At 32.1% G+C, this 17,248-nt stretch overlaps 2 protein-coding genes across 2 annotated transcripts in view; one reads left to right on the top strand and one right to left on the bottom strand.

Annotated features, from left to right (window-relative positions):
- The first annotated feature begins 11,764 nt into the window (after positions 1 to 11,764).
- LOC131850493 (uncharacterized) lies at positions 11,765 to 13,248 on the top strand. Its single transcript, XM_059200727.1, has 2 exons — positions 11,765 to 11,856; positions 12,037 to 13,248. The coding sequence occupies exons 1-2, from the start codon at positions 11,845 to 11,847 to the stop codon at positions 13,246 to 13,248; spliced, it is 1,224 nt and encodes a 407-aa protein (XP_059056710.1). The 5' UTR covers positions 11,765 to 11,844.
- A 2,208-nt stretch (positions 13,249 to 15,456) lies between these two features.
- The window catches only part of LOC131850497 (angiotensin-converting enzyme), a 42,157-nt gene continuing 40,365 nt past the window's right edge, over positions 15,457 to 17,248 (bottom strand). The window contains exon 9 of the mRNA XM_059200730.1: positions 15,457 to 15,559. Coding sequence (XP_059056713.1) covers positions 15,457 to 15,559 — 103 coding nt within the window. The remainder of the gene's footprint in view (positions 15,560 to 17,248) is intronic.

Below are 17,248 nucleotides of genomic sequence, written 5' to 3' on the forward strand. Positions count from 1 at the left end.
ATCCAATAAAAATAGTATGAGTTACAAAGCGCATGCGTGTCCCAAACATGTATAAAAAGTGTAACAACATCTAATACTAATTAAAACAGCAGTGACCGTAATAACTTGTACACTTGAGTGCAATATAATGTCTTACAAAAAATAATTATAGCAGCTACTTGATATCTTATGATAAGTATAAAGTTTAAGTATAAAATAAATGTTTTTGTTGTTGTGATTTGATGTATATATATAAATATTCTATGTAGCTATTTGCTCTGATTTTTATACAGTAGGAATACAAAATAAACTACCAATAGTTTAGGCACCACATGTAATGTATTAAAAATGGAGATAATATCTCTTCTAACACAATAACTTAATTATGTACTATACTTAAAAAAACCCGTCTTAAAATATAGTGTCAAAATATATTTATATATATTTTTTTATTATATTCTCTATTTTATATAACAAATCCCACAAAATAGTGAAATTTTGTGTAAATTTTCTTACAGAATCGATCGAATAAACTCTATTGAATTTAAGAAGTATATAAATAATATACATATATAAATATTACACAACATACGTATAAGAAATACCTCTAAATTACGAGGTATGTCTTGAAGTGCACTTCTAGGAAGACTTTGACTGAAGTTGCTAAACGAGACTTAGTATAGTTAACAAAGTATAAGACCACTGGACAATTCCCACAGTGCCATTTAGTCCTTAGCTAAGCGGATATTGTTATTGATATAAACAATTGTACTCATAAATACACATAATTGTACCGTAGGAAGAATGGAACTAGTGACCATTAAATGTAAGACGGTGTGGTAAACTCCTAGACCATTGAGCGCTGTCGAGCTACTTTATAAAATATAGTAGTCGACTCAATAGCCACAACGACCAAAAGACCAGGCTAAGTGTAAATAGAAGTCATTTTATATTTAAACTAACTGTCCCGGCAAACGTTGTTTTGCCATATAAATTAATAACGCTATAAAAAAATAGGGGTTGATGATAGAAGGGTGAAAATTTTTGATTGTATGTATTTTGTACTCGTATGTTGTATCATAAAAAAAATAGAATCTAAAAATTAAGTCTAAAAAAAAAATTTAGGGGTGGACTACCCTTAACATTTAGGGGGATGAAAAATAGATGTTGGCCGGATCTCAGACCTACTTAATACGCTCACAAAATTTCATGAGAATCGGTCAAGCCGTTCCGGATCCGGAGGAGTATGGGAACGAAAACTGTGACACGAGAAATTTATATATAAGATTTACGTTGTAATTGTAAGAATGGCCTTTTGGCAGCTGCTTGTAAATTAAATATATTTATTTAAGACACAATATATATCACATACATATGCACTCAAGTGTACAGTCAGCTAGTTTCGCACGCCGGCCGCGTCGCATCATGCACGAACACAAGCAATACTATTACGTATTTTGCTATCGTAGAGTCTAGATAATTTGCAAGCAAGTGTACTATGACGGATACTATCTATTACATAATATAATTTACAAACTATAATAACATACTGTCCCAGTTTCGCTCCTTGTTTTCAATACACTTCAATTGAAGGAGAATTTCAACATGATTTCTTTTTTATCAAAACCTATTAAATTGGTTTAGTGTATAAGTCGCTCGGTATTTCTATATATTAATCTTTATTCAAATAAACTTAATATAAGCACTTTTGAATAGTCATATTTTATTCTACCTCATTCAGAACACATTCATCACAAGAAGACGACAAAGAACCTTGCATGTTGCTCTTTTTAATAAATATTGTTTATAATTACATTTTTAAGAATATTGTATAATTTGTTGTTATATAATTTGCCATATAATAACAAAGTTAATATATATAAATTAATGAACTTGAGTAACAAAATAAATCAGCCATAACTATCAAAGCAGACCAGTTTCAATTAATTTACACAAAATCTTAACGAATTATACAACTAAACCTATCTCAGAAATCACTCTATATGAATGAAAACCGCATGTCAATCTGTTCAATAATTTAATTGAGATTATCGCGATTACGCTAAATCGTACATACATAACGAGATATTGTTTTAGAATTTTATATATAGCTATATTTGTATTGTTTGAATTTTATGTATAGAACTTTAATGTAATGCAGTATAGACAGCAATGAATATGCATTGAATAATACATAATTCATTTATGTCGATACAGACGCGTTGGAAATTGATATTTCGTTATTCAATTTACGTTAGGTCAAGTTCAATATGTTTCGGTCAAACATTATATAAGTAACATTTAAATTATAATAAATCGATTCCAAATGTCAGAATTCGCTAATATTTCGCATATAATTTCAACCTAATGACCAATATTGAATATGAAATTTAATAATTGGGAGTTGACGAAAAAAATATAATCATAATAGTTTCTAATTGTATCTACATTCACGCCATATTCTTTTCGGGGTTGGCAGAGAACCATGTGCAACTAACTTCTAATCATAATGACAGTTTTCATTCATTATCATTTGTCTAGTTTGTCTTATGCATGCACGTTGGTTCCGGAGTGATCAATCAATAATAGAATAGAATAGAAAAACATTTCAAATAAACTTAATTTAAACACTTTTGAACAGTCATAACAATTTTTCTTATCTACCGCTCGTTCGGAAAGCTGTCTCATCACAAGAAGAACGAGCAAGAAACTTGTGTGTAGCTCTTTTAAATAATTATTATAAATAATCGTACAATCTAACAAGACAACAATAATAATAATAATAAACTCAGGACAATTCACACAGAGCCATCTAGACCCAAGTTAAGCTAGCTAGAGCTTGTGTTATGGGTACTAGATAACTGATACATATACATAGATATTTTTTTTTTGTAAATACATACATATTATACATAGAAAACACCCAGACCGATACAAACAATCATACTCATGAATACAAATGTTTGTGCCGTGCGAGGAATCGAACCCGCGACCATCGGTCGTAAAGCGGTGTGCTTGACCGCTAGACCACCGAGGTCGTCAAATTACACATTATGTTAACTTAAGACTCTAGAGTTTGGACAATATAGAGATACTAATGATAACAAGGATAATAGAGGGTAAGAAACCTCGATGCCGAAGTTCCACTCGATGGTCAGACCAGGTATCCCGTCAGCTAAACATTACTGTCAGCGCCGTACTACACCAGGCGTCTGAGCGTAACAGATGGCAACAGCTGGTCGACAAGATACTATAGAGTCGCGATCCATTAAGAAGCAATGCTTGGATCTAGCGCTTTACATTTCATCGATCTTTAATTAAATAAAAAAGAAAATAAAGTAAAAAATTTGTGTTTTATTTATTAAGTTTTTTTTGATGGCCTCGATAGTCTATCGGTTTAGCACACCGCCTTACTTCCGATGGTTGTGAGTTCGGTTACTCGCACGGCACAAACATTCATGAGTATGATTATTTGTATACGTCTGGGTGTTTTCTACGTATGATATGTACGAAAAATATCTATGTATTTGTATCAGTTATCTAGTACCCGTAACACAAGATTTAGCTAGCTTAACTTGGGCTAGATGGTGCTATGTGAATTGTCCTGCGATATGATTATTATATATTATTATAAAGGTGTTAATGTATATGATAATTAACATTAATATAAACGATCTATCTATCTATCTACATATACATTATAACAACGAAATCTGTAGAAATGTAAACTCCGCAATGGTCACCTTTCCTGGCCTTGATTATACACATCAGAAAGTTACTTCTGTTAAATGACATACACGTTGAAAGTAGCTTATGAAAATTGAACTGTAATTAAAAATATATCAATTTAACCTTGTTACAGTTTTGTCATATGGGTAAATTAATATTCGATTTGCAATGGTAAAAGGAAATTAAAGCAACACTTATCTATACTGGGACAAACAATTTCGTAAACAACTAACGTATACCACAATTCATAACAAACCTCGGTGGTTTAGCGGTTAGCACGCCGCCGCGCCGTCTTACTTCCGATGGTCGCAGGTTCGATTCTCGTATGGTACAAACATTTGTATTCATCCGTATATTTATCTTGTTGTTTTCTATGTATAATATGTATTTATAATAAAAAAGTATCTGAATATATTTATAATAGATATGTAGTGCCTATAAGACAAGGTCTGCTGATCTTGGGACTAGATGGCGCTTTATGTTTCTTTCAACATTATATATGTGAGAAAGATGTGGGCATTAGGGACACCCCTGTGCCCCAGCTTCAATACCACGGATAACTAACCCCTGGACATTCGGATAGCGCTTTCTTGGTCGCTTTTCCGCTAAAAGGTGGTCCACCTCAAGATTTTTTTGGTTCCGGTAAGGATAGTCAACCTCAAGATTTTTTTTCTTTTTTTGGTAATTTTCTTATTTAAAGTTTTTATTGTTCATAAATCATTAAATAGTATAAAACAAAGTCGCGGTCGCCGTCTGTCCGTCCCTATGTATGCTTAAATCTTTAAAACTACACAACGGATTTTGAAGCGGTTTTTTTTTAATAGTTAGAATGATTCTAGAGGAAGGTTTATATATATCATACATGTACATCCAGGCGTAGACGGGGTGATTGATATAAAAACCAATGTTTTTACCCTTCTATCACTGTACCTTCCACTGCTGTTTCTTTAATAGCAATGGTAATTTATATGGCAAAACAACATTTGCCGGGCCAGTTAGTGAAACATAAAATCCTCTGCATTATTAAATAGGAAATCCGCCATGTCATAATTATTCTGTCTGCCTGAATTAAGACTGTCTGTCATACGAATGAATTTCTTAACAACCGACAACGGATTTCCGATAGAATCTGGGTCGTAGGGCGCTTTTATCTACTATTTTATACTATTTCTGCCCTGCGGCGTTGTCCATGTCCATGTTCCAATACTGTCTGCGTCACTCTCTAATAATGTCACTATCTAACTGAAAGAATTGTAGTAATCAGTCATTTCTGAGTGTAATTTTTATGTATTTATAACATCATTACATAGTATAAAACAAAGTCGCTGTCGCTGTCTATCCGTCTCTATGTATGCTTAAATCTTTAAAACTACGCAACGTATTTTGAAGTGGTTTCTTTTTAAATCACTCTATCAGTGATTCAAGAGGAAGGTTTATATGTATAACACATGTACACCCGGGCAAAGCCGGGGCGAGTAGCTAGTTACTATATATTTTTAATTCTTAGTGACGGCCTCAATAGTCTAGAGATTTAGTACACCGCTTTACATACAAAATTAATAGTACATTTGGCGGACTTAACACCATGCGGTATTTTCTACTAGTCAACCAAAGGGTAGTATAGAGAAAAATTGTTGGCGGTGCAAAAATAGTCATAATAAAAAAAATCAAGGTGATATAATAATATTTATATTATTACATTTATAATAATATATAAATATATATTATTATTATTATTTTAAAAAAAAATGCATTCACCACGACCTCAACAATTTTTTTTTATACTACTATGGTGCCAGACAGTGTACCAGTCGCTTTTCCGCGATATTGTTGTCTCTTTCATTTATCAATGTTGTATGTTTATACATATTTATATACTAATAGTATATATAAATGTTTTTTGTATTCTGTGAGGAGAACACTAAAGAATTTTCATTTCAGTTGTGAGCATATGTAAAATATTATCTCATACATTAATTGATTGGGGTACGCGTTACTTAACCGACATCATCAAACGAGTGTAAATGTTATGAGCACTTATGTTATACTGTACTATGACATAATACACAGTAATTGCGTTATGATGCCTATATTAAACATTGCATATTAGTAGATAACATAATTGAACAATGAAACCATTTTTGTATATAATATTATTATGTACCCACGACATATAGGTATATCATATTCATCCGCGTGGAATTTAACTTTATTTTTCTAAAATAAAAATAACCTAAGTACTATCCTTATTACATCAGCTACTTGCCAATAAAAGTCCCGTCGAAATCAGTCCAGCCATTTCAGAGTTAGCCGGAACAAAGACAGACAAACAAATGTTGAAAAAAATGTTATTTTGGTGTATGTCCCGTATTTATATTCATATGCATGTAGTAAAATACGGTAATTTCATTACTACAAACAGACACTCCAATTTTATTTATATGTATAGATGTATCGATAAAATAATTCTTTGTACATTTCTACAATATTTATTTTTGTATTGCTGGTCGATACAGATCTTTTTTTACAGTTTTAGAGTGAAAATTCTCGTGTCACAATGCTAGTTACCATACTGCTCCGAAACGGCTTGACCGATTTTTATGAATTTTTTTATGCATATTCAACAGGTCTGAGATTATCTATTTTTATACCCCTAAGTAATAAGGGTTGTCCGCCTCTCACATTTGTTTTTTTTTTAATTTTTGCATAACATATTATTTTTTTATATTGTGGCATTAAAAATACACACAACCCTAAATTTTCACCCTTCTATCATTAATGCCTATTTTTTAATAGGACTTTAATTTATATGACATAACAAAGTTTGCGGGGTCAGCTAGTACCTATATGTATATTAAAGTGTTGCCGTAGTTTGATAGTTTCTTTGATATATTTTATATCTTGACGTTATGTTCCTTTTCTTTATAGCGATTGTTTTATTAATGCCATTTTCGTATTACGGTTTTTGCTCTTGAAGCTGAAGTCAAACATTTACCTCATAAAGGAACGCGTCTCACTTTTAAGAAGCTAAATACAATTCCCTTCATAATTACAAGTATTTACATTTTTTTACCTGTTATTTCATACATCCCACATGTACAGTCTCATTCTATTGCCCACATTGTCTAAAGATAAAAAAAAATACAAGTAAGTAGGTATATATAAAGTAAATTAATAAATTGAACATATATATCCAAATTCATACATACTTATATATAATACATAATATATAAAAACATATATACATATATTGATACACAAATACATACATACTAAAAACACATCAACAATGAATAGTGCAGTAAAAGCGAGAGATTAGTTTGACAATTTTCCATAAATTAATATCGTTTTTTTAATTACCGATGTCCTTGGAAAGATGTTTACTTACTGGATTTAAAGGTAAATATGGTAGTACTAGAATTTACGTCAAGGGGCAAAGCATTCCAGTGTTTAATAGCCTGAAGCATGAAAGATTTAGAGAAGTATGTTATATGTTAGAATCCACGATCATCAGAAGTAATGCCCAATTTACACTCAGCCCGAGTGGGCAGGGAAGTGAGCAGCGCGAAAGTGTAAACGCTTCTCATGCCATTGGCGCTGCCACTTGCGCTGCACGGCGTTCCCTCGTTTGTCGGTTTTTCGTGCGCGAGTCAAAGGACTGGCAGCGCGAGTGGCAGCGTGTTTTTACATTCAGCCCTCTCGCTCAGTTGTTGCCCGGCAATATTTCCGGCAGCGCGAGTGGCAAGGGAAGCGGCTGAATGTAAACGTAGCGTAAGGTAGTGTGATAAACCGCTAGATCACGGTACGACATATTTACCTTTGAAGTAGCTCAAGAAATCCCTCTCACAATATAAATTTTAAATGTACCAAATTTCGGACTTCTTGCCAATGTAATTTTTCCATTAAAAAGGTATAAAGTTTTTGCTTCACGTATTAATCTAATAATATGAAAGCATATTCTAATTGCTTAGAACTTATTCAACCAAATCTCACATTAAGGGGACTGTGTCCACGCAATCTGATTACGATGTAGGTATTCTTCAGGAATCATTCTACCTCTATATGCTATTGGCGACCGATCGCGGTAAACTATTTTGATATTTTTTATTATTTTTAAATTTACATCTTTTTATATTTCATGTTATTTGATATATTTCACTTATTGTATCTTTGTCTTTACCATAGTTCGGATGCGGTATATTAATATATTTTATTGTCATAATCTACGTATTTACATCATTTTGTCATTCATATAATACACCTATCCGTTACACATACCTGACGTCTCCTCTCACCCATATGCGATAGATGCGCTTTCAATCGAAATTTTGTCGTAAATATTTACGTTCCGCTATACTCGAATTACTCTATTATTATAGTAATAATAAAGGCATTTTTTCGTTATTTTGAAAATTCCTCATAATGTTAATGACTTGCAATTTTTTTATTGTAATGAACTATTCATATGCATGGATATGCATACAAAAGAGAGTATCTTTTGTATGCATATCCATGCATATGAATAGCTTTTTCTGGCGAAAATTCGAATTGCGTGTAATTTTAACACAAACATGTTTACTGAAAATGTGACTAGTATGAACTTTGATATTAGTTACCTTATCCTATGAACAAAATTACATCAAATTAAATCGATTATTGCAGAAAATTTTCATAGTAGCACATTTTGTATGGAGAGTGATCGGGAACATGCAGCCTTAACGTGAGCACATAATTAGTGTAATATGCAAATAAAATCGGATATTTCTAGTACAATTATGAATTGCTTAGATAATAAACGAAGCATTGTAATGAAATTACAGAATTACACGGTAATCCATTCATAAGGTGGGGAAAAATTACACCGTAATTACTCGATTGTTATGGGTATAAAAAAACAAGTAATGGATTGACACACGTCATTCATGTGTAGCTTTGTTACGTATCAAACGCTATAGCTTCATATTCCGTGGATGTTAATCGTAAAAATCGATTATTGTTACTTTTATCTGTACCAAAATGTGTTGTCTACGCACGTAAGTATGTATATATGATACTTCATAACATCATAAGTGATAAATGGATCGTCATCATCATCATTTGCTTCTTCCTTGATCCATTAATTAGGCGTAATATGTTTTTCTCTTCCATTCATCCCTGTTCGCAGTCATCTCGTTATTCAGTAATAATTGGAACATGATCATCATCACCTGCTTCTTTCTTATCGCATTTATTTGGGATCGGCATAATATGTCTTTCGCTTCCATTCATCTCTGCTCGCAGTCATTTCATTATTTACTCTCTTTCTTACCATATCTTTCACACAGTACATCCATCTCTTTTTCGGCCTTCCTCTGCCCTTATAACCATTCGCATTCATATGTAACACCTTCCTTATGCCTAAGCAGAAGTAATTTAAACGGTATTATGTGGCAGTGGAATTATTGGTTACCGAAGCATGACGTTTTTTATCTTCCGGAATGACACCGCCTGTAGCATCAGATGACGTGATGTTTGTGACGCAGACCATCAACTTTATCATCAGCATAAAATTCTCATCACATAAAAAGTACTAATAATAAAACCAAAAAAGTTTCAAACTAATATTGTTACTTCAATTTCTTTTGTATGCAATATGTTTAAGTATGTTTTTGAATTGTTCTTTGTTGTAGTTTTATTATATTTGTATATAGGTAAAGGAATAAAGACTAGGTATATGGAGAAAATATATATTTGGATAGCATTTACAGTATTTATATTGTCAATGTTAATTGTAATGTTATGGACAATATTAATCCACTTCTGTTCAGAAGTGATGTAACAAAACAAGAATGTACAATAAAAGGAACTATAAATTTAAATACAAATTTAGAATATAAAATACATTTTTGATTAGCCAGTTACAACATTTCATTGCAGGAAATTAGACGAGATGTATATTAAAAGTATATAGATGATTTTTTCTATAAAGTCATAAAGAAGATGAACTGGTAAGAATATCAATTATTTAAACGAATAATTGGGTACGTAAGAATTAATATCCGTATGTTATCTACATGTTGAAAGGCTATATCCTAAATCTATCCTATCCTCTATCCTATATCCTAAACTAGTAGAGTTTTTATATGAAGAATGTAGGCTTACAGATACGAGCACGTTAATATACAAAACATAAATGTTTAATAAAAAAATAACAAAATATAATAATATTTTGTTATTTTTTTATACTTTTGTTGTCATTTTATTATTATTTTCATTATTTCTGTCTATGTTTCTCCTGCTTTGATTGTATTAGTAATATTATTTCTTGTATATATATTATTTTCCTTCTGCTAGAAAATAAAAATTCAGTAAAGTTAGCTTCTAATTTAATTACTAAATAAACAAAAGAAAATCAAATGTATAAACAGAAGTTGAACTATTAAAAGAATAAGAATAATAATAAAGTATTGATGTCAACATGGAAATAAACTCTATTGGAATATAATATAGTATTGAAAAAAGTACATATATATACATATATATAAATTATATTTCATATTAGAGATATACAAATCATAATTCGAACTTATCGAATACATTAAAAACAGAGGTTTTTTTCTATATCTTATTTGTGTAGCCTCTAACAAGCAGTAATCACAAAGAGAAAATACTTTAATCTGATTGATAAGCACCCAATTGATTCCTATACAAATCTAATCACATCTAAATCAATCGAATTGTAATCGATTATTCCGATCTGTGATATAATAACATTACTATTTCGATCATAACTCTAGCATCAATCATACAAAATACCCGTTACTTTCTATATGAGATGCATGTTTTACTTATATCGATTAAATGTACTCGTTATAGTTTTAATTACTACTTTTAATAGTATCATTTGTCTATGATGAGATGGTATTTTAGGCTTTAATGTTTGTTTTATAAAATACTAGCTATTCGCTCCGGCTTCGTACAGGTATACATGTATTATACATATAAACCTTCCTCTTGAATCACTCTATCTATTGCTACTAACTTTATTAAAATCCGTTGAGTAATTTTAAGGATCTAAGCGAACAGACAGCTGAAGCAACTTCATTTTATACTATGTTAAGATGTTGATAGAATTCTTAAATATTATATATGTCTACAGATAGATACACTATTGTATTAGGCCTATGCATGTAGTGATAGTTATTTAAATAAAAATCTACATAAGTGGATTTTTGACAAAGATATATTCACATATTTAGTGACAAATGTATTATGGATACATCAAAATATAGAGCAAGAAGATTTACACTATGTTGTTTACGAACTGTGTTAGACCTATGTCTGCAATGATAGTTATGAAAAAAAATCTACATATATAGATTTTTGACAATTAGATAATCACGTATTTAGTGAATACTCCTCCTTCCTTAATACATTTGTCACTAAATCATAAAATATATAGAGATATCATAAAAAATATAGAGCAAGGAAATTTAAATTATGTTATTTGTATGCAAATCATAAAATCATAAAAAAATAAAATCTTTTTTTTAACAATATTCAGATTATATAACTAAAATACATACATTTGGAAAAGTATGTTCAGTGTAAAGAATTCATATGATTATTAACGTCTCAATATTTTGAATGAGAGTAATATAAAGTAATAGTAGTAGTTTCTAATTATAAAATATAATCTATATATACGTTTATTAAGAAGTTTCCAACGAATAAATTTCTTTATGAAAACAATTGCAATTATTATTATTTTATAAATAATATTATTTATTAAAAATAGAATTAGATATAGTAGTCTTTGTTCTAATAAATTATAACCATTTGATAAGTCATATATTTTTAATTATATATATATTCATAAAGTCTTGTGAAAGTACATTTTTCTAAAAACATTTATTGCTCCATTTACAGGTCGATTGATTGATAATCCAACAAAACGGGGTTACATTCTCAAATCAAAATGTACATCTTTGAAAAAAATTTAAAGAACACGCACACATGGACAGCGCAGTGACTACGGGCGAAAGTGTTTGCAACATAGATCTACTAAACTACTACACGAGGTATAAAACCGGAGAGCGGCGTCACAGCAACACACTCCAGCGCAATATTCGCTGAACACGTACAAGCAAAGCGAACATGAAGCTATTGGTTAGTAAAATTAACATAATAATAAAAAAAATATTCTGGACTGCAGTGAAAAAGTGTCCTTATGTCGAAGTGATAAAGTGTTTAAATGATTAATCTCATTAAATAATAATCAATACGATTAACCTTATATTAAAAAATATATTTATATTATTTTCTTTAAAATTCTATTCTCAATTTCAGAGGTCGGTCTTAATCCTGGCCGTGGCTTTGAGCCTGGCCACGGCAGAGGAAAAGGCGGGGAAGAACACAAAGGCTGTAGAAGGAAAAAAACAAGAGAAGAGAGGTCTGTCAGATTTCGGATATGGCGATATCGGAGGTCATGGTGATATTGGTGGTCATGGTGACATTGGAGGCGACATCGGTGGTCACGGCGACATCGGGGGTGACATCGGAGGTGACATTGGGGGGCACGGTGACATCGGAGGCGATACTAGTGGCGGTGACATAGGAGGTCATGCCGAGCTCGGTGGATACGAAGGCGGTCATGACGAACACGTCAAAACTGTCACAGTCGTGAAGAAAGTGCAAGTGCCTTACCCAGTGGAGAAACACATTCCGGTACCCGTCGAGAAACATGTGCCTGTACCAGTGAAAGTGCCCTACCCACAGCCGTACCCAGTCGTGAAAACTGTTCACTTTCCCGTAAAGGAATACATTAAAGTGCCTGAATACATCCCTAAACCCTACCCGGTTACAAAGCACATACCTGTACCTGTCAAAGTGCACGTTGACCGACCAGTTCCAGTAAAAGTATACGAAAAAGTACCCTACCCTGTGGAGAAACACATCCATGTACCCGTTAAGGTCCCAGTACCACACCCATACCCAGTAGAGAAGAAAGTGCACGTCCCATACAAGGTCCCAGTGAAGGTACATGTACCCTATCCAGTTGAGAAGATCGTCCACTATCCAGTGAAGGTACCCGTTGACAACCCAGTCCCAGTGCACGTTGAGAAACCTGTCCCTGTTCATGTGGAGAAGCCAGTGCCGTACCCAGTGGAGAAGAAAGTACCCTACCCAGTCAAAGTGCCTTACGACAACCCAGTGCCCGTCCACGTTGAGAAGCCAGTACCTTACCACGTAAAGGTTCCTGTGCCAGCTCCTTACCCCGTGGAGAAGGTCATCCCTTACCCAGTGGAGAAGAAGGTGCCAGTCCCTGTTAAAATTCCAGTGCCAAGGCCTTACCCCGTGCACATTGAGAAACACGTGCCATACCATGTAGAGAAACACGTACCTTACCCAGTTAAGGTTTCAGTGCCAGTAGTACATGAGGAAAAGCACGAAATCTCTCACGAAAGCCACGGTTGGAGTGGTTCTGAGGGTGGCAGCGAGGGTGGGTACGAGGGTGGATACGAAGGCGGATATGGGGGTGGCGACGAATACCACCATTAACAGAACTGATCTCTTTGTTTTTGTTTTAGCTTTAACTGTTAACTTGTTTTTAGTTCCTCTAAGTTGTTTTGCGACTGGTCAATATCGACTGCATACGAGTCGATGTGTGTAATAAAAAAGTATTAAAAATGTGATAAAATATAACTGTACTTTCTTTTCCTAACCGCAATTCATTTTATTTACCATAAAATTTAATGCCGTATTCATAATAATCTAACGACGAATACTTGAAGCATTCAAACGACAATTATCTAAAAGTTAAGATTATTGTTAGTAATGGGCCATATTGCTAGCAAGGTAATATTACTTCGACCTCCACGCGGTCCCCTGAAAACCATTGTGGTCAATTTGTAGTGAATTCACCACGACCTAACTTCATAATATTTCTATCATCCTCCACTGGTGCCCCGCCGGCATGCACCAATTCAGACGGATGCATCATTCCATTATAAAAAAAAATAGAGTTTATATACTTTAGTGCAACATAAAGTTCGAAGATTTCATTGTTTGATTAATTCTAATTTTTTCACACTACTCTAATGCTGTTCTACGGCCAACAGCATTAGAGTAGTGCGAAAAAAAATATTGGCCTTTACAACTTCAACGGATGATAGAGTGCGAGTGCAGATGGTACTGCCAACCCGCCGATGGATTTATGGAACGGCTGGGCACCGACAGAGGTTTGAACCTCGGTTCAGGCCGTCGTAACTTCGACCCCCGTTTGAATTGGACGGTAGATCGATTGGAGGGAAAATAAAATATGTATGTACACCATTACCCATTAATTTCCTATTCGTAATTACTTAGGAAAACGTATATATTACTGCCTAGTTATATAATACTTACGCAACCTATCGCAAGAGGTTGATGCCTCCACATAACGTTACAGCGTGATAAATAATAACATACGTCTTTATGTTAGTAATAATATTGTTACGAAACCGGTTTACTGTAACTGCACTAATATATATGCAAAGTATTTCTGTCTGTCTGAGTTTGAGTTACGCTTTTACGCCTAAATCGTCGGCTAACAATTGGTCATTTTGATTTTTCATTACATATAGATAGTAATATATACATATATATATATTTAATTATCTCAAAGTTTGACATTTATTATTATTATTTACATAACCTAATTGTACAACTATGAACCTAAAATTAAAAAGATTAAAAAATATGATATGATGACTAAAATATATTAACTCAAATATATAGAAGTCTCGTGTCACAATATTAGTTGCCGGCGGCTTAATTTATTTATTTATTTATTTAATTTTAATTCGGATTACATCCATATTGTGTTAGTAAAAACTTATAAAACTATGTTAGTAACTTATAATATACATATACGTAGATATATTTAATTCATATATCTGTGTCCACGTCCAGAAGCACTGGGTCCACAATGCAACGTTATCCAGTGCCTCTGGAGCGGACAATCAGGTATATTAGCAACAGTTTTTTAATGAATATAGATAAAATTTTATATGTATATGTACTAGATAGGTTTGACAATAGTGTATAATCGGCAACGCGCACGTGGCACTCCTAGTGTTTCAGGCATCCATAGGCTACGTAACTATTTACCATCACGCCCAACTAAATAGTTATAAATTAATGTTGTGTATTTAATATTATGTAAATAGTTATGGTATATGGTATGAGAGTTTGCCACCAAGTAGAAAAAAAAATTGTACCACTAGTTTTTTTATTTATTTATTGTTTTTTTATTCCTGATCTCTCTAGATTTAGATATAGGAAAAAAAATGTAAATATAAATACCGCATATTGACTTGCTATAACAAAAAGTAATTATATTAAAGAAGTTTTCTTATTGTTCAATAAACGAAATATAACAGTAAAATTTATTTGGATATAGTTCTTCATAAATAAAAACCAGATATATATATAAAAATATATTAAATTGCACTTCTGGAAGGAGTTTCGCTGGCTACTAGTAGTCTCGGCTCTATTCACAAAGGTGAGGATGAATTCAGAAAATGGAACTTTAATCTCGCCTTTATTTAAAAACGTGAGGATGAATGCGGAAAATGGAGTCGACTTTACATTTATTTTTATTTATTTATTAAAACTTTAATGCACAAATGCATACAAAATACATTGGTGCATTTAAAATAATAAAAAAATATGTACGAGTATATAATTAAAAATAACAATTTATATTTACTACAGATTAAAAATGACTTACCTTATATATGGAATGTTGGCTGGAATGTGATATTTCGCGCCGGGATCGAAGTCCAACTCGGAACGGAGAACCGGAGGTTTGATTCCCTGATACTGCTCCCTGTTAACAATGAAAATAATTATTGTACAGACTATAAAATGGGATATTATTGTGATAATCTATACAAACAAAAAAAAATGAAATGTCTAATTGTATTTTTAAATTAACGGCTTTTTACTAAATGAAAGTACATAGGGTAATAAAAAAATTCATAAAAAAATATCTGTGTATCTGTTCTAACTAAATACTCTGAAATAGTTAGACTGATTTTGATAGGACTTTCTCTATTGCATCTTGAGTTATTTCTGCATTATATACATTAATCCTTAAAATTACTTTTTCAAAATAATATACAGGCGTATACGCACACACTCTCTCTCTCTCTCTCTTTCTCTCTCTCTCTCTCTCTATCTGTAGTTACTTCTCTCTACTCTTCCATAATTTTTATAAATAAGCTATGGAAAAGTGTAGCCTCCTCGCACAGCCATTTTTAAGCTTAAAAGGAAACCTCAACTTGTACTATTTATTTAAAACAGCAACACATAAGTTTCTAGCTCATTCTTCTTGTGATGAGTCTGCATTCCGAATGAGTGTAGAATAAAATAATGTGACTATGCAAAAGTGCTTACATTAAGTTTATTTGAATAAAGATTATTTCTATTTTTATTTAGATTAATTAATTAAATATTGTATTACCAAAACAAAAGATTTGAATTGCTTATATATATTTATAAAGTACTAGCAGTGCCCGCGGTTGCTCTCGCGTAAAATTTATAGCCTATATGTTATTCTGATATATAAGCTATGTTACTGTAAAGTTTCATCAAAATCCGTTCAATAGTTTTTGCGTGAAAGAGTAACTAACATTCATCCAAACTCACAAACTTTTATGTTATAATATTAAATAGATGGTTTTAGAGTAAACAGATTAATATAGTTATAAGTAGTGATGTATCAACAGACACACAACTATGAAAGTACTAGTATTTCGGAAGCTGAAATTTTTGCAATGCCATTGATAACAGGGATCGAATCTTGTTACTCAAGGTTACAAACCGGTGTATAATTCATTAGTCTAATGAGATTTATTTTTGTACGTACATAACGTAATAAGTGTGTGCAAACAGTAAAAAATCGGGTCAATTTGTCAACGTATACATGGTTTTAGCTGTTACGTAAATGCTTAACCAATTTCGATGCATGCAATAAAATGCAGCTGAAAAAATAAATAAAATGAAAGTAATTACCGGTGCAAGTTACAAACGCTAACGGATAAATTTTGTGTGTGTATTTTAAATATGTAATACTGTGTAATCTGTGATTTTAAGTATTCATAGCCTTTATTTTTTGTGCTTTTCAAAATAGAAGATGTGAAATTTGTTATGCACGATTGTTATGTTTCGTAGTTTTTTTTTATTATTTCTTCATCTATACTATCAGGGTAATTGTAGTCAAACAATTTCTGTAATTTATTATTTAATTTTACAGTGCATTTTTTTAATAATCTGTTCAAAAATAAATTATATCGTGCAATTAAACAATAAATATATTTTTTTGTGCTATCCTCCAAGCAAGGGTAAAAATAAATGGCGAAGATTCCATATTATTTTATGCATTAGGACTACCGACAAAATATTTCCAACTTCATCCATATAAACATAAAGTTTAAATTGTTACTTCACTAGTGTAAAATAGCAAAATATTTGATGTCACACTACAGACAAAAAGAGGGAAGGGGAGAGTGAGAAA

Source organism: Achroia grisella, unplaced genomic scaffold, assembly GCF_030625045.1.
Source record: "Achroia grisella isolate CSIRO2021 unplaced genomic scaffold, CSIRO_AGI_Agris_v1 utg770, whole genome shotgun sequence".
NCBI classification, from domain to species: Eukaryota; Metazoa; Arthropoda; class Insecta; order Lepidoptera; family Pyralidae; genus Achroia; species Achroia grisella.